Source organism: Paramormyrops kingsleyae, chromosome 24, assembly GCF_048594095.1.
Source record: "Paramormyrops kingsleyae isolate MSU_618 chromosome 24, PKINGS_0.4, whole genome shotgun sequence".
NCBI classification, from domain to species: domain Eukaryota; kingdom Metazoa; phylum Chordata; class Actinopteri; order Osteoglossiformes; family Mormyridae; genus Paramormyrops; species Paramormyrops kingsleyae.
The window spans coordinates 6,529,491-6,548,656 of NC_132820.1; the positions used below are offsets into that span (position 1 = coordinate 6,529,491).

The 19,166-nt window shown below is 45.3% G+C and overlaps 1 protein-coding gene across 8 annotated transcripts in view; it reads left to right on the forward strand.

Annotated features, from left to right (window-relative positions):
• The first annotated feature begins 588 nt into the window (after positions 1–588).
• Positions 589–19,166, forward strand: part of sh3pxd2b (SH3 and PX domains 2B) — a 37,979-nt gene continuing 19,401 nt past the window's right edge. The window contains exons 1-3 of one of the 8 annotated variants that reach the window (XM_023803540.2): positions 589–1,515; positions 5,558–5,638; positions 13,254–13,329. In XM_023803540.2, coding sequence (XP_023659308.2) covers positions 1,444–1,515; positions 5,558–5,638; positions 13,254–13,329 — 229 coding nt within the window. In that variant the 5' untranslated portion in view covers positions 589–1,443. Of the gene's footprint in view, positions 1,516–5,557; positions 5,639–13,253; positions 13,330–18,694; positions 18,727–19,166 lie in introns of those variants that run through there. The other 7 variants (XM_023803542.2, XM_023803539.2, XM_023803541.2 and 4 more) reach the window with 7 other exon arrangements.

A 19,166-nucleotide genomic window follows, 5' to 3' on the forward strand; every position in this document is an offset into this window, starting at 1 on the left:
CTGCATTTTATTGTGCAAAACATCTGTTATTCCCTATATTCCCTAGTCAGTGTTTTCCATTCAGTTTTCCGCCCTTCTGGAAATTTCTGTATGATAGAAGTGATATAAAACCAATCATAAGGAACAGTGGAGTGACTGGAATAAAATCGGCGCAAAGAAACTCATCAAGATAATTAATCACATACAACTTTGGCTCACACAAAAATGTTCAGAGCGGAACGAAAAATGATTGGTTCAGAGAGATAACCAATCAGATTTTAGAATAGCTGGGTCCGAGCGACTAGAGGAGGTGGGGCCAACCAATTACATGTTTTGTTCCCACCTCCTCTACAATCTGATTGGTCATGAACATTTTTGTGTGAGTAAAACTCCCATGATCAAAGGATTGCTGAGCCAGACTGTATGGTTCTAGTATTAGATAAGAAAACAGGAACTACAATGTCCTATCAGATATAGAATACACGGGTGATTTAATACAGCCAGAGGCTATTTGCGGGCGTTTCAGCTGACGGCCAGTATGTCACGCAGAAAAACAAACGGTGGAAGCAGAGCAAACAGATCAACCATTACCACGAGAGGGCTACCTAAACTACTCTTAGTTTAACTGATACCTTGCAGGTCCTCAGAATGGTGTAGAACTGGGCCACATGAAATCAGCATCATTGTGTAAACTGCATGGCTTCTTTGAAGGCTCTGATGGGCTGATGTGCTTGTCGGCAAAGTAACTAACACTTGAAGAGTCACTGGCTGGTCAGGTGGAAACATCCTGAATGAATGACAATCTACTGCAGGGGTCATGCATACAGGAGAGCATATATTATAGGCATTCTAGCCTAACCGCATGCTATTGTAGGATGAAATCGAAGTACCTGGAGGAAACCTAATCGAGCTTAATGAGTATCAAATGCTGAGATTATAAAATCTGGCACCCCCTATCGGTGTTTTAAGGGGGAAAAATAGTTGATCGCACATAACAAAACACAAGATTAAAATTTAATCATTACGTGTTCAAATTAAAAATAGAGTTGACTTCCAGGTTAAAGCGTGACGCATTTCTCGATTGTTGACTTCTGGTTGATTTCGCCGTGCCGCAGTACGTTTCCTTTAAGCCGTCCCGAAATCAGATTTGGAGTCGGTGAGCTGGGATAGGCTGGGAGTTCGGTTCAGGGCAGGCCGATCCACGTACTGCAAAACCGACCTCGGCCGAGGAGAAGAGAAGGAGAAAGAAAAAGGGGGATTCATGTCCGACGCGGACCTCACGGCATGCGCGCGTGCTGACGGGACCATTTCGGGACAGACACTCCGCCGGTACCGATCCAGCCAAGGTCGGACACACCATTGATGACACAGGGGCTGCATGTGCAAAGTTTTGGCAATCGGGCGTGATCTGCGAGAAGCTGGACTCTGGTTTTTAAAGCAGCGAAAGCCCCGAAGGATTGCAGCATGCCCAGGCGGACCGTGCAAGAAGTTACTGTCCAAGATGTCCAAAAGAGACGGACTCCCAACAAGCACTATGTAAGTTTTACTTATTAGTTATGGTAATTAATTAATTAGACCCCAGATGTGTGATCGGCGTGCTTTTCTAACTTATTGTTGCAGTTATTCATGTTCTTGCACTTTCAAATTTCAGCGAAAACGAATGTAATCCATAAAGTCAATGGCATAAAAACAACAAAATGGTAATATTAACAATGTGGACGACGCTTAAAAGATGTATCTACTACATGTAGGCACCAGTGCGATGTAAGACGGAGAATAAAGCGATAAGACGTCGGCGCGCTGTGACACCGCAGAAACAAAGGAAGGTTTAATGTAATAAACGGGATGTTGATTATATAATAAACGGAGCCATGCACTGGTTTTGCTGGCGTGACTGGGGGCGGCTGTTGCCCTAACATGGTGGGGTAGCGTTTTAAGGCATCCATTATCTGGTATCAGGAGGGGCAGGGGGTTAGATGGCGATTTGCTTTGGGCCACATGTGAGTCAACATCTGCAGGGCAAAGCGCCCATGAGGCATTTTATTCTATTTTTCCGGTTTTGGACTTAGTTTTGAAGCAGGAGCAGTATTTGCCTTTGTCATGCAGTGGTTTGGTGGCCAAAACGTTTGTTAAAGTAAATCGGTATTTTTGCTGGGTTTATTAGAATTGATCAAACTAAAAAAATCATCAATCATAATCTAGATTCTAAGCTATTATATTGTAATAGTGGACCCGAGCTGGCCATTTCGACTCAGTGCAGTCTAATAAATCTGTAATTTCAAACAGGATAAATTACTCAAAGTTAAGAAAACTAGGTAAAGTAGTTTCGTGCTGGTTCAGGTTATGGTTGGACAGTACTATTGGGGGGAAAAACTTTTAAGCTAATAAAGAAACTGTAATTTATTACGAACTGAACTGTTATAGGAGTTGTGGAATAATGACCAAACTGTTATATCTTGGCCCACAATGGCAGGGATAGTACCATGCCTGTAAACCTGTACGTATGAAAGTAATCCGCTTCATCTCATGGCGAATCATTAGCTTATGTTAAATGTATTACACTCCGCGATATCGTATTGTAAGATGAGTCTTAGTTAAATGTTTATCCATTAAAGTATTAAGTAAGTTGTGCTGAATTTTTATTTATTGTATTTTATTTTATGGTTAGTGGGCGGCCTGCTCTCCCTGGTTAACAGTGCCGTGTGCTTTTTGAAACTTAGGGTTATTTATCAACACTTCTCACAAACCTCTTTTATGCCCCAGAAATCCCTACGTTTGATGGTACATATTTATTGTATATTTATAATATTGTTACTTTTCACGTCTTTTTTGCTTTCGCTGTTTTTATTATGGCAGTTTACCACCTTGCATTTCACTTTAGGTTATAGTCTGACTCTATGCCTAGCATATGTGATAAATTACACCCTTGAATCCTTGACTGCAGTGCTGTTACTGGTCTGGACGTCTAACCATGTTGACTCGGGAGGGAGAATTCATTTTCGGCTGGCTAGGGTGGTGGTCTACATGGAAGTATAGTCTTTCTATTTAAACTGAAAAATTTTATTTGAGTTAGTTTGACAGTCTCTTCATTTCGCCAAAGAGGTGTGATATAGGGAAGAGAAGGATGTCTTACATTAGCCTCACCATAATCCCAAGGCAGGCCAATGTGTCCAGCTCGTATACACCTCCCCACCCACCCCCCAAAAAAATCCCTGGATGACCTTATTGCCCCCTTCAGCACCGTCTGCCCGGAGCTGGCCGCGATCGGAGACTCGGAAGCCAACAGGAGCTCTCGGCCAGACGCAATCGCCATGCGGTTTCCCGTCGTTCGCTTTTCATCCGCTTCCCTTCTTAACTTTGTGTTTGTCCTACGGCCAGCGGCGCCTAATTTTTTTTTCCAAGACGAGCTGATGAGTTGCTCCCTTTCTGGATCACTGGTGGCTGAAGATTAGGCAAGAGGAAAAGCCGGTATGGAGAGAGAGCCGTGAGATTCAGGGTGGCCTTCGGGATGATGGGCAGTGGCTGTGGGGAACTCCGTCGCCGTAGGCAACTGTGTGAGCTTCCCCGCCTCATCCGTAGCTCTGTGGAAGGACGTCCTCTCCGCCGTCTCCGGTGTCAGAGCGCCTCAAAGAAAAACTGTTAATACTGTTGTCCAGTGATGCAGCCTGCCCGTCGATACATCAATATTGTTTTTAAATGATTGTGGTAAACAATTAATTGTTTATATTTTACAGCAATTCTACCCTTGGAAAAAAGGGCACAGTTTTGTACCCCCAGGTACAAACATTAACATTATTGTACCTCCAATGGTACCAAAACGTTCCTCAGAGTTAATTTCTGTACCTTAAAAGGTACAATTGGTAGACCCTTGAGGGTACAGCCCTAGGGACACACAATTGTACTCCCTAAAGGTACAAATCGGTACTTTTTCTGAAAGTATTTAAAAACATGTTTTGAATATAATTGTTTATTTTTATATAGCGCCTTTCACAACAGTCACCCCAAGGTGCTTGACATGGGTGTGTAATGATACATTATAGCATCATTGAAAGCTTAACCATTTAAATGTGTCTATTTCCTGTGGCTTATTACAGAGTCTTGAAGTTTGTGTTCATTTCCCCTCCCAGCTCAGTGCCCATCTGACTTCTTTGAACAAAGCTGATCGTTTAATTGCACAAGCGGGTTCTACATTTTGTTGAAAGGATCCCATGATTCTGAAGGATGTCTGTCACGGTATCGGGGACAGCGTGACAAGTCTGTATGCACTGATGACACGAGGAGGTCTGCGTTCCGCAGTGATTGACGTTAGAGCTCGTCACATGACCTCCATTTCCTATTTCTGTGCATCAGTGCCACTATTTCGCAACAGTGGTCTTTATAATTTCAAATTGAAATTCCTAGTTCCGTGTTTTGAATATGACAGAAACGTCACTCATTCGTGACATTATAAATAAATATATTTTTGAACAGGAGAATTACTGATACCAGACGCCTGTTTACATCAGAGCTAGTAAAACTAATAATATGTTTGCTTTTATCGTATTTATATCTAAAAGCTCTTGCGTCACCGGTTAAATAATAGCACTTCTTTGAAAACGCAGTGAGGTTGGGTGACAGGGGGGCTGCGCTTGAAGGCGGTCTCTGTGATCTCTGTCCTTTAGCATTCATCACTGTAGCTAAACTGATAGAGGTAAAGAAGGTTTAGACATGCCCTTCCACTTCATCTGGTGATAAATTAGATCGTATGCTACGAGTGTCCTTCTGATGCCAGATTTTTCGGCCTTAATGTGGGAACTCGTTCAGCTGTGACTCGGGTTTCTATCCGATCTCTGAACTGATGTAATTATAATCGTAATTACACTGGAAATTTGTTGTGAAGGCTGTCAGTCTGCCAGGTAAAAATTGGTTAATGTGGGGAAAAAAAAGAATTATTAAGGGGAAAAAAGCAAGTGTATTCCTCAGCTCCTACGTAATGAAGAGCAAGTTTGAAAAACAAAAACTCAGTCCATTTTTTTTTTGTGATCTACAGACCTAGTCAGGCTTCCTCGTCATACAGTGCATCATACAGTTACAGTGCTGGGAACCAAAACTCACTCAGTCCTCCTGTAATCCAAGGAAGAAATTTCATTGAATTTCCAAGAGTGACAGAAGTGCAAGGATATTTTCTTGAAATCATATCCCGTGGACGGAGTGACTTTTGGAAATGTGCTCCTCGTGTAGTCTTAATTACTTCCAACTTGGCGTCCAGTCAGTCTAATGAATAAAATGACTGACAGTTGCCCATTGTCCTACTGGTGTTGCACAGGCCTGGTTGAAACGGAGATGGGAGTTCAGGTTTGGGGCCTGTAATATACATTATCCTTATGGTAGGGTAATGTGACTCCCTGTCTGAGGGTCAGACCAAGTTCTGGAAAGTACGGCGCTGTGCGAACTCGGGCGTCTCACAACCGGCTGTAAATCTCAAACCCCGAAAGGCGTCAGCGGAAACGGCCAGGCCCCGGCACGTTCAGCTACATCCTGCGGCTATTCGCCTCTGGCTTTACCAAACCTAACACTTTGCCCCGCCCACTTTTTCTAGGTTTACATCATCAAGGTCTCCTGGTCCGATGGCAGCACCGAGGTCATCTTCCGCCGTTACAGCAAATTCTTCGACTTGCAGGTGAGCTTTTTGTTTCTGGAAAAACTTAGCGAATAGATCTGGGAAGGTGGGAGGGGAGGGGAGGGGGAAAAAAAAGAAACTTCTGGCACCCCAGGGGAATCCTAAATTCACTTTCCGCTTGCAATTATATTTTAACAAAGGCACTGGCGTAAATGTTCAGCTTGCATTTTTTCGGATCCACATTGTCCCATATGACCTTCTTTTCAGCGAGTAACTGCTGGGATTACGTACGTGGACCCGAACCGCAAGGGCGGAACCGTGGTGACCTTCCTGACATTGAGTTCTAATGCTATAGCTCACTACCACTCCTTTCCTCTTTTAAGATGCAATACGATATCCTATAAGGTAATAAACTCAGAAATGTCACACAGATGTTCTTCTCGGACTTGGGTATATTTGTGCCAGGGAGACACAATGGCAGTTTTAAAGGTATTCTACCTGTTGTATTGTAATTTGGCCAAAGTTGCGAGGCAAGACATACGTTATTCCAAGATGGCGGAAAAGCGTAGCTGCAGCTAGCTAAGCTTCGTATCAGATAGTTGTGCTGTTTCGGCGGTGAGTCGGGCCACGGTTACCTAGTCACACTGACCCATATAAGCGCCGTCCAAAGCTGGATTTTCCTTCTCGTAAATGAAATGCAGGATACCTGCTGGCGCAGCAACTCGTTGGCACCCGAACCTCCGCAGCGGTCCAGCGCGTTCGAGGCTGCCTGCAGCCAGGCTCACATCGTGGCCAGACTCTGATCCCTGGGAGCGAAGCGAGGCCTATGAAAGTCGAACCGGACTGGGAGTTGTTCAGTTTTGGATGCCTTTTGTAACTTGTAATTCCGGGAGAAGCCGGTCGGGCCTCCTGACGGCGCGACCCATTCCGCGGGTGTCGTTTTCCTGTCCGTGGATTTTGGCCCAGTGGCCTAAAGCCGGTGAGATATGAGGTTGCTTCCCCGGACTAGCGCCTCAGATGCTCAGTCGCCCCACACCCCTTCCTGGCAGCTATCCTGAGAGGCAGCCCCCGCTGGGACGACCCAGTCCGACAATTGCGACGGCAGAACTAGCTGTAAACGCAACCCGACACGTCTCACCGTCGCTCCCGGGTCGATACAGGAGCCCTTTTAATCAGTGGATCGAATCTCTTACTGTACCAAATAAATATTTCACATCAGAGGTACTCAGGACGATCTGCTTATTATCGCACATGCATTTTGCTAACGTAGACGTCGCTTGCAGCCTTTGAGACTGGCGTGGTTTAGCGGTAGGCTGGCATATGAAAGGGGGCCTTATTTTGCCTGGTCATGCCGCTAACAGGAATGCGGCTTAAACACTGAGGAAGCTGATGCAGTCTGTTATGTCAATGGCTCCTTGCCAGTGCACATCTTTGCTGACTAAAGATGTTCCCTTTAAGTACATGGAGAGACCGGCACTGTGAACACCACACTGAAAACCACACTTAACATAAGTTCATCTGTTGCCGGTTGTGCTGACGCGTTTTATGCAGTAGGATCCTCCGCCCTGCCCCCCTCGGCTTCAAGAAATGTGTATTTAAGTTTGCCTAAGAGGTCAGTACGAGGGGGGGAACCAAGGAAAATTGGGAGTCAGTGTGTGGCTCAGCATTGTAGCTGTGATCGGAAGGTCGCTGGTTCAAATCCCAGGGTCGGCAGAGTGATGTCACTGCAAGGCCCTTAATTCCCGGTTGTCTGGGGGTTGCCTGACCTTACTTTCTCAAAAGATGTGTCAGTTTAAAGAAAAGCATCTGCTTGATTTAAAAAAAAATGGAAAAAATCAAATGGAAAATTGATTGCTGTAGTGAAGAAAGCAGGTCTGCGTTTGAGAATATTCCAAACTGGAACCTTTGGCTCTCTGACCCTCCTCACGGCTCTGACATACTGTACTTTCCATGTTGGTAATGTTTCCATATTAAGCCTAATAGGCCTAATCCTCGTTATACCGTCCTTAACCGCATTCGAGCGAGCTGGCTATTCATGAGCAGCAGTTTATTTTGATGTGTTAGCAGAATACTGCCCCATATGTTTTTTTATTATTATTTTTTAAATTCTTTTTGTTTCGAAATACACAGCTGTCACATATTTTCCACGTGCAGTAATCGGGGAACGGGGCCCGGATTGAGTATCGCTGGAGGCTGGCTACTGCTTCGGGCTGTTGGGCGCCTCTCTGTATAGGTAAACAAGGCCCAGATCTGGATCCTACGGCCAGCTGCATTGCCTGGCAATATTTTCTGTCTGGAAGCAATTATATATATAATGTACGGCATCTCGAAAAAAGTCTGACTGCCTGCGATCGTGCCGGCAGTGAAGCACGCTTTCCAGGGTGGCGGGACGTGCCCGACACTGGCAGGGATTTTGGGGGTCACTGTTGGGAATTTCGGTGTTCCCCTTTGGGGGCCATCTCAGACCCCGGCGGTGAGTCCGGCGGCCGTCGTCGTCTTTGTGCTTCTCGGCTATTAGAGTAATGTCTGACACCGGCGAACGGAAAGGAATGCTCAGAATTCCCCCGGGGGGGGAGGGTCATAAGTGCTGCCTTCTGTTTTTATAGCCGTCTGCAGAGCCACCAAAGAAAACAACACAAAACATCTCAAACTGATGCATTTTGAACCAGGGGAAGAACTCAAGATTCAGGAGATCATTATTGTTAGTCCATCAACATGCATATATATTTCCCTGGTCCTCGTGGTACTGAACAATATGCCACAACAAAATGTACTAAATTTACACATTATCTAGACATATACATCACACACTACATTCACATGGTCAGGGACGCCACTAGAGATATTGAACCCCATGAAAGCATATTTTATTAGGCCCCCAACCCAAACCAATGCAATTAGGGGCCCTTGGAATTGTCCTAAATCTACCCCTCCCCCCATGGAGCCACTACTCAAAGTAACTAGAAACCATGCTTTACATAATACATTTACACAGTGACTAGGCGATATGCTGGATACGACCCCTGACTCCAGGTGTCATCTGACGGCATGTGAGGATGGGGCATGCAAATAATGGGGACCCCCCCCCCCCTCCCCAGCATCCTGCTGTCTCCAGCCCTTGTTTAGTATCACTGGATGCAATTTCTAGGCATCAGACCCTCACCATAGCTAGGCGACCCATACGTCCCGGTTTGCCAGCACACGTCCTCTCTTTGTGGCCCCGTCTGGGTGGCTTTTCAAAAATCGCCGGTTTGTCCGGGTTTAGCGCTGCAAGCCGTACGTCACGGCGGAGTCCAAAGGCACCAATTTTCAATAGGCAGCAGCGTTTACGAGGCTCGTACACGCGTTTACTTTAAAAATTAAACGTTACACGCATCCCTACGTGTCATGCTGCTCACGAGTGACGTCAACGAGTGACGTGAGCGACAGAGCCTCCTCCTCGCTCTCTCCCCAAATATGGTAACCCCAGCCATGGCGGAGTTAAACAGCAAGGTCAGTTTTCCTTCGCTGCCCCCCCTGTTTGAAAATCAGCTATTTTAAATGCCCCCGCTGACGGGCCACAGAGGTGGCAGAAAGTTCCTGTTCTTAGCTAGTTTATTTTTGGTCCTTATGGTAATCCTTATTGTGTATAACATCATTCGCTCATTGCCAATGGTTTTGTTTGGCAGTTATGTGTAATACATGGTAGAAATCCCCTTTAACCATTAGGCACTTCCAGATAAACTAAAAGCTATTCATAGTATGGGTTGTTTTTAAACAACTCCAGTGAGGGTTGTTGGGTGCGAGCAGTTTTGCGATGGTTTGGTGGCTTGTACATCCTGTGCGCCCTCCCCACCCCCAAACCCAAACCCCTGCTGGAAGCAGCCTTGATATGAGACTGAGTTTTGCAATAACAGCCGTGTGGTTCCCCTGAATTCCTCTAGACTTGCAGTAAAATTGCTGCGTCTTCCCAGAATTCCCCTGGGGTGGGCTATTCATGCATTGTAAGCATGATGGCGCTCTGTGGGTGACACTGTCTGTCCTGGGGGTGAGGTTCGACAGGTCATGTGCAGAAGACTTGACCTTCCTCATTCGCAGAGTAACATTCCCAGATAAGAGCTTTTGGATTCGTTTGTCGGACTCCTTTGCAGTTTTAGTCTCTTGTAAAACGACACCGATATAATTGTCACTTCAGACACGTCTGTCCATACCCGGTACACCGAACTCCAAGGCCTTGGCACACCTTCACTTAAACAAAAGAATCTGTCTGTCTGAAAGAGTTGCTTTTCACAAGGACAGTGGACATAACAGGCATGATTGTGTCTCCGATCCATTCCGCGATGCGATCCAGTTTTTAAAATTCTTGTGGTTTGTCTAGTGTCATCGTTAAGTAATACAGTTCCATTTAAGTTTTAGTGATACAGATACAGTGTCGTAACTACAAGGTTTAATTGTTAAATTAATTGTATGCAGAGTGACAGATTCGTTTCTACGTCTTTTATCAAGGAAAACACATTGTTTTGTATTGTTTCAATTATTTTGTCTGGAACAGCTTATTGTTTTATACACATGGTCTTCCTTAGATATGACTTCATATGTTTTATAAAAACGTGTAGTGCTCTTCAAGCTGGAATTCCATCCGTCCATTTACTTCCGAAGCTGGAATTCCCTTTCTGTAAACAGTCTTAACACACATAAGTGCCCATAGTCCTGTCCTACAATCCTTCATCTATGCAGGATTGGCAAATAATCAGATAGAGTCCCAATGGAAAACCTATGGCTTTTGTTTTGTTTTGTTTTGTTTTGTTTTGTTTTGTTTGTTTTTATATTGCATGTCTGAGAAATAATGTTTGACACATGGACAGGACACAATGGAGGATACAAATGTCAGATTGACAGTAGGCAATAATGAGATTGTTTATGGGCTTTAGAGTAAGTTGGGTTGTTTACTGGTCTGCTCAGACAAAAGGCAGACGGGTCAGCTATAATTAAGAGGCAGGCTTCTAATTTTTTTTCTCTCTGGCACATTGACAGTAAACACTTGGGTATCATTTAGCTTTTATTTAACCCAGTTCTGTAGGAAACAGTTGGCCTCAATTCAAACTTCAAACCAGGTAGATGTGGAGCACTGGTGGGGCGGCGCATAGCAGGCATGTGAGGAGGCTGGATGGGGGATGAGCGGAAGTTGCAGCAATGGATTCTGGGAGCCAGAGGCCAGAGGGAAGCACACTGAGCTCACATTTGCCATAAGCAAAGGGAATACCGTGTGCTCAGCATCTGACTGTAGTTCTCAGGCCTGAGGTGGTATTAGCTAAATGTATATTTTGCGTTCATGTAAGCGCATAGACTTTGAACAGTTGTTACATCTATTATGTGCCCATGAACTGGAATTTTTTTGTTGCTCACCATGGAGACGAACATTTTCGTAACCGGCCACCCCCAAGCCCTTCACCTCATCCCCAGCCTGTGTTAGTGCAGTAGTTTGGGGGGGTTGGTAATGGCATGGAAGTAGGGAAGAAGGCGCCAAAGGCAGTGCTCCCAGTCTCCGGGCCGAATCGCTAAGCAACCGGAGGCCATTTATAGCTCGTAGATGAAATCACTTCCACTCCCCGCTGACTGGCCTTGTGCTCTCTAGCGACGACGACGGCAGCAGCCTCCTTCCTGGCCGCCACACCTCTCGCCTCTGCCTTCTGCTTTTGCGTCGTCCGCAGAGTCACATGGTGGTTGCCACCCTGCCCCTCCTAGCCCCGCCCCTCCCAGCTCCGCCCACACCACCGGCTCCGCCCACCTGGCTCCGGCAAAGTTTTTTTAAGGAGTAAGGCGCACTCGTGCCGCAACCACAGCTGCAGACTCTGCAGTCCCCCCCCCATGCGGATTGCCAGAAACGCCGAGGGGAGAGATCGGCTTTCCACTGGAAGCTCCTCCTTTGTCTACGGCCGGCATTCCCTCGGAATGTTACTACGAATTCTCCCGGGCAGTTTTCCACGCCGGATGGTCATCCTGCTCTTTGACAGCTACCCGCCTTCTGTCTTGTGCCATAGTCACTGCCTCGTAAGCGGGCCACTTCCGACGGAAATCTTTCAAGAACCATAAAACGTATTTGCGTCGCATTTGAAGTTGGAACAATGACACGGCACGGCGGGTTTCGTTTTCCCCGTCAAGATATGTCCTCAAATGTTTTTTGCTATCGCAAGTGATGCGAGTAGAGATTTTTCGGAAGAGTTTCGCCCCCTAATGTCAGCAGGAGGGATTTCTGTTCCGATCTGCACTATACGCCCACGGACAGAGATTTGAGTTCCCTGCAAGTCATTAGCGGACCCCTCTGCGAATGTTCTTGGAATGGTCTCCTCCATCCAGTTCATATTATGATTTTTTTTTTCAGTGAGCACCACCCTCTTTCCGGTCTGTAATTTAATTGCATCCCCTGAGTTCTCCAAGGTATCTTGAGTCCTATGATGGTAAAATTCCGTAGAACCTGCCAGTTAGCAATTTACACAGACAAGAAAATGAAACCAAAGCCATTTCCTGAAGTTGAATGACAACATGATCCCTGTAGCCACACAACAAAATGTTAGTTATTCGTTTTCTAACCACATACTCTAGTTGGGGTGTGGGGGGAGGCCTGGAAATGACCCCAGTTAACTTGGGGCACACACTAGATGGGATGCCATTCCATTGCAAGGCACGCACACCTATGCACTAAGGGCAATTTTGATTGACCTGTTAGCCAAACTGCATTTCTTTGGACTGCAGGATGAGGCCCATCTGACACGGGGAGAACATGCAAACCCCACATGCAGACGAGATTCAAACCAGCAGCCCTAGTGCTGTGACTCAGAAGTGTTAGCCACTGCGCCACCTAGTGGCAGCAATGCCTTTATACAAATTCGGTAAACCCCTGGTTTTCAAAACTGGCCTGCACAGAGCCCTGACCTCAACCTGATAGGACTTTTGGACCTCTTCATATCAAACCAAAGCAGATAAGTACCATACAGGTGGGGAAAAAAAAAATCCGATACCTCAATCACGGTAACAGATTACCACGTTTGTACCACCTGGGAGACAGAGCGCTCTGAGTACCACAGATGGTGCACGTGTCTCCTTTAGAGAACCTCTGCAATAAACCATTAATTAATCAATGTGTTTACAGTTAAAAAGTATATGAATTATTTGCAGATTCTTTGTTCTGTGTCATATTTTGTTAAACTTGCACACTGTATGACATCATACTATGGCCTGGGGGTTATGAATCATTTCTTGGAAGTTTTTCCGACATCCCATACTAAACCCCAACATGCAGAATCCTGAGTGCTGAACATCATTGGCCCTATTAGAGCTTCAGGTTGCGTACTGACAGGTGCGGGTATCTGTTTTGTGCGGGTGGTACGCTTTAGAGATGTGCTTTATAAGTCTGGGCATAGTAAAATAAGCTATGGTGCATTGTGGGACAGCTGCAACCTGGGCTCTGGGAATGAGCTTTTCCACTATGCAAACATTCCTGCAAAAAAAAAATGCTGGTTTGCACATGGACCAGGAATTCCATCTGCAATGTACATTTTTGAATAATTCTTATTATCCACAGCAGATTTTCAAGTGGAACATTTTTAACGGGAGAATGTGACTCGTTGCAGGAGTCTCAGATGAGTCTGGGGGACGTTAGGCTGACCTTTGAACCTTCATCTCTCCCCAATTTCAGATGGAGCTTCTGGATAAGTTCCCCGTGGAAGGAGGACAGAAGGATCCAAAGCGGCGGATAATCCCCTTCCTGCCAGGTACCGAGGAGGGACAAAATGGGGAAAGATGTGAAAAGTTGACTTTTGATTCGATTGCCCGAAAGGTCACAGGTCACTGCTCGCCAATGCGGTTTGGAGGAGAGCTGAGGCTGCTGAGGTCACGGTTAATCGAGCGAGAGCTCTCCGCTGGAACCTCCCGAAGTCGTGATCTCACCGTTTCCAGCGCCCCGGGCCTCCAACGCCGGACCACTGCCAGCTTGGCCCTTCGAGCCGGACTCCTCGCTAGAATGGGCCGCCAGACCTCCTCCTCCTAGGAGACATTTTGAAATGAAATCCGGCAGATATGCGTATCCGTTTCGGCCATGTTTCGGTGAAAATTGATTGTTTTGAAAGCCGTTTTTTATTTCAGAGGTCTCCCCGGTGGATGCTGATCAGTTTTTGAGGTTGTGGAAAAAATGGTTGTGTGTGTGTGTGTGTTTGTGTTTTTGCGTGTGTGTGTGTGTGTGTGTGTGTGTGTGAGAGAGAGAGAGAGAGAGAGAGAGAGAGAGGGAGAGAGAGAGAATCATATTCATTTTTTGACTTGTATGGATGATGCTGATATTTCTTTCAAGCAAAGACGCCCCCCCCCCCCACTCCTGTAACATTGCCTGTTATTGGAGAGTGGATAACCAATAAGGTTGTGAGGTTTTTGGGGGGTGCCATGGGGGTGGATGAGGGGTGCAGGACTGGCAGAACAAGTGGAAAAGGAGGGGGGGTAGGAGGGGTTATTTTTGTGGCGCCGCATGCCAGTATGGTTTGCCAGAGCTCATTAGGGATTATCCCAGTTTGTGCTCCTGGGGCGGCGCAGTGCTTAGCACTGCTGCCTCACTGCAGGAAGGTCCTGGGTTCGGTCCCGGGTGCGGGATAGGTCGATTGGTGAGTCTACATTGGCGCTGTACTTGTGTGAGTGTGCGCCCTTCGGTGTGTTGCCGACTGCCCAGGGTTGGTTCCCGCCTGCGCCCCTTGTTCCCGAGATAGGCTCCGGTCCCCCCCCCCCCCCGCAACCCCAGTTGGGATTAAGCAGTTTCAGAAGATGGATGGACTTCTGCTCAGTGAAAAATGTTCCAAAAAAAAAAAAAAGTACCAGTGAAGAACACTGTGTACATGTTGCTTCACTGGCAGGCTTTAAAGGGCTTAAGTCATTTATGTAGTGAGATGGTGCACAGTCACTGGAAGTCTGACAGCTGGTCACATGTCCTATAACCTCCAATCAGATTTGCTCTTAAGGTCATTGGCTTCCACTACTGATGTACGTCACTTAAATAATTTCTGTTGCAGTGGATTGACTTCATTTTTAAGAATTTCCACTGAAATGCAGTTAATTGAATTGCATTAAATTCTAATACATAATTGATTTTTTTTTGGAATAGAAGATTGCCTCTTTGCAAAGCATCTTTAACAGCTTTCAGTCAGTATTTAAGATCTTCTCTGGAAGAATGTGACCCCACCCTAAAGACCATGTTGTTCTTCAAAGGAGTTAGTGTGGGTGAGGTGCGGGGGGGGGGGTAATGTAGGTGACATTCCTGAGGGGGACCCCGCTCTCAATGTGTGTCTCGTTTTGCTGTTTTTCACTCGGCTGAGACAATGGAAGCCACCTTAAATCTTTTCCTCCAATATTTCCAGTGAGAAGGATCCGGAAGGTCTCACTGGTAGAAATAAAAAATAAATAAATAACCCGAGCTGATTTGGGACTAAAGTTGAGCACACTGGGCACGATTTAAACCTGGTTCATTTCCTTCATACTCACCATACACTGACGCAGTGTCTTGGATAGATGTCAATCAGACGCTGCTTAAGCTCAGTCTATGCAAGAATGACTCACCTGAAATTCAGATCCTTAAATGTAGGCCTTACCTCTTCTACAGCCTATTGCAAACGCAGTGTCAGCTGAAAAAAACTCATCTCTACATTTGAGCCTTTTTTCTTTTTTAATTTGTTGCACATCATGTTTCGCCCATCGTGTGCTTGCAGATCTGCTTAGTTTGCGGCAAAAACTCAATCCGATCCAGTGCCTTGTCTTGTCAGTTGTTGGCCAGCATCTCCCATCGAATGCAGTAATTTTGCCCCGGTCCCTAAAAGAGGCCTGAGCGGTTGTTACTCGCCAGCTACGTAAGTGGGGCTTCGCAAGCGAGTTTAATGAGTGTCCGTAAGTTAATGAGTCAGCAGCCCGACAGCAATTTGAACCGAATCCCTCGTAATTAAAGAAATAATGCCTACTTTCATCCTACGCTTTCCCTCCGTTCGCCGCTAAATTTATTAGCTTAGTTATGGACACAGCAGGGGCACATTAAGTAATGGCAGATGTTCAGTTTAATAAAATGTAACCTGTAAATTTAATTAGTAAGCGGTTAATAATTCCATGACCCTGTACTTGGTTAGGGGGATAGATGGAAGATCATCGCAATCATTCTTAGTTATATTTGACCGTGGAAGTCATCAAAGCTAAAATCTTCCTTTAGGAGAAACTCCAGTGAATTGGCAAAGTCTGATGTGAAGAAACCTGCAGTGATACTGCGTACAGTTTAAGGATGATGAAATCCAGTGCTGTTTTAGTCCGAGATGCACACAGCAGATCAGAATCCAGCATGTATGGATGCTACATGTGAGGATAGCATCTATAAACTTAACGCCATTTTTACCGACTGGCCGTTTTCATTTTGCAAATGGAATCGAGTCGTATTCCACTAGACTGTCGGCTAGTGTCGTGTTTTTCTTCTTGCATTCTGAAAGTGCTTCTTGGACGTCTGTATTCATTACAGCCGGTCGGAACGTTTCGTGACTGGAATGGATGTGGAAAAAAATCGGCCTCAAGTGCTTTCGAAAGCACCGTCAAGAAAATTAGCCCCTCAAAATGATAGCCGTATTAAAGATGAGTTTCCAAATGTTGTAATAAACTTTCTGCTTAAAAATAAGTGCTCTCAGACTCAAATTGACCGATGTTCAGTACAAATACAACATCTTCTTATGCTTTTTAAATTTGTATATTTATTTAAATAGGTATGGTCCTGCCAGGATGCAAGGCGTCTCAACTAAACTCAAGTGAAATGCTATGGAGACAAAATAAACCTAGATATGATGACCATGCCGTGAGAATTTATAACTCTGACGTAATACAGACGCTCCCCGTGTTACAATGATCCGTTTTACGATATTTCGCTAAATGTTTTTCACTTTCAGTATATTATTCAGTAAATCACATGAGATACTTTATTATAAAATAGGCCTTTTCTTAATGAATTTGCTCAACTGCTAATGTATGTGTTCTAATCCTGTTTAAAGTAGGCTAGGCTATGATGTTTCTTAGGTTAGGTGTACTGTATTAAAATGCATTTTTCCAAAGCGATATTTTCACTTTACGATAGGTTTATCGGAACGTAAATCCATCGTAACCTCTGGTGGACTTCCTGTTGAATTAGGGCAGTGCATGGCTCTGTGATCGAAAGGTTGTTGGTTCAAATCCCATAGTCAGCAGGCTGATTCCACCTTTGGGCCCCTGAGCGAGGCCCTTAAAACCCGATTGGCCCAGAGACTGGCTGACACTGCTTTCCCGCTTATACGTCACTGGGTAAAAGCCTCTGCTCAGTAATTAAGTGTAATTTATGGTCAGTTGTATAGCTTTTTTTTCCCCCTAAAGCAAATGATCTGTTATTATTTATTTGTTTTTGGTTGGCTCAAGTAGATTGCTATGGGAAAGGAATCATCTTCTGAGGCTGGAGACTAATCTTCTGATCACTACTCCTTTGTCCTGTAGCTGACATCAGGATCAAATGCAAGTGTGCAGATCATGGTGGCTTTTCAGAGACTGAGAGGTGTTGAGTTAGAGTTTGTTGCAGTGAATTTTAACAATCAATTGTGTCTATATAACAAAAATGCTTAAAATTTGGCAACTGTGTTTCCAAGGCAAAGCGTAGCCCTTGGGCCTTTAAACTTTATCTTTGAGGTGACTGTAACTCAGGCTGTATATTAGTCGACCACTCAGCTCTTGAATGTGTTCAGCCTGGTCTGTCAGACCCACATTTCTGCGTTTTCCAGACCAGCCGAGCTGTCGACTGGAGGCCGAAACGGCGCTGCTCATATGTAGAAAAGCGAAAGGAAACTCTGACAGGATGAGAGAGCACACTGCCGATTTGTGCAGGGCAGCTGATCGACGATGGTGGCTGTGTGGGCAACTGGAGCCTGAACGTGTCGGGCCTCTTGGGGGAGTCTGGTTGTCATCACACTTATCTGGAAAAAATTCCGCCTCAGTTGTCATCCCCTCCTTGCTTTCATTCTCATGCACCCTCCACCCCCAGAGCCCGGCCCGGCCCAGCCCCGCCCAGCCCACCCCCCGGGTTACCATAGTGACCACTGGAAACTGCACTGAAGGATGTCCAGGAAATGAAATCTGTCTTGTAATGTGGGAAATGTAAGCCTTGTGGGTCCTTCACATCTGGAATCGGGGGTGTTTTATGAAGCCTGTAGCTGCATTTGGAGGGGGCAGTGTCCATTCAGCAGTGGGGTGGGGGGGGGGGGGAACTACACATCTTTTTACTGTTTTACTCAATTCTGTAAGCCCCCGATGAGGACACAGTTTTGAATGTATTCCATATCTGGATTGAGTTAGCATTATGTTGGATGAAATTCTATACTCTCTCACTGTCTGCGTTCACTTAAGCTCTTCTGAAACATCATAAAAATCGAGGTTTTAAATATCTCAGAATCCACAGCTGGTTTATTGTAGTTTTAATATCTGTGCATCTGTTTCTTGGCGTTTGGAAGCACCAGAAGCTTCCTCATGTGGCTAAACATACGGCCTTTTGTTTGGTTGAAGTGGTCACCGTTTTTAAACTGATGAACTATTTTCTCATTATTTCCGTAACGATCCCCCAGATGAGCAGCCCACTGACTCATACAGATGGTCACACTGTTTGGGTGTTTTTCTTGACCTCTGCAGTATAATTGTTGGTAAAGTAAACTGCGTTTATTACCATAGAGAAAAGTGTTGCTAATGCTAAATTGCATGCTGCCATCTATTCATGTTATTTCACCAAAACTAGAGATGCAGCAATCCGATATTCGGATCGGTGTCGGCACCGATCGAGTATTATTTGACGGATTGGGTATCGGCCATACGTGACCGATCCATGTCCGATACTTACTTATTTACTTTGGCAGTCTCTAAAAACATAGCTCTTATTTCGTTGTTAAATCTATTTCCACAATCAATCGCACTATAGCTCTTTCCCGTTTTAGATGTGTGTTTGCGGCATTCAAGCTTGAACGCAAACGCTGCCACTCGGTTTTTTTGCCACTCAGTGGGCGTGAGCGCAGTGGCTTCCGCTTCCTGTGATGTCATGCGCAAAGCCTCCGCAGCAGGGGGAGCATAAGAAGATCAGATAAGAGGGCGACGATCTAGAAGTATGTCACACTTGAAACGACAAATAGTAGCACAGCTATTTACAGTCTTTGTAAAAGCAAAACCTTCAGGGGTGGAAGTAGCGTTTAGCGGAAAATCCCAGTAAACAAGGCGCATGCAATTGTGCGAGACACCGCGAGTAATATGAAAAAGGCAAATGCATTCACTACAGCTTGTGATATGGTGGTGGGGGGGGCATAATCAAATTGAACTGCAAAATGCCTCAAAAACGCTTAAAACAAAATGTACTAACGAGGTGGTTCAGTATGTTATGTATGTTACCAGTAGCCTAATTAATGATTCTTAGGTGTACATTATTTTGTATTACATTTTAATGCAAATTTGTCAAGCTAAATCATTTATCTGTTTGGTTTAAATGTCACCTTTTGTTACTCTTGCTACTGTGTCGCCATGGTGACTCGGACATTATGACCTCACATCC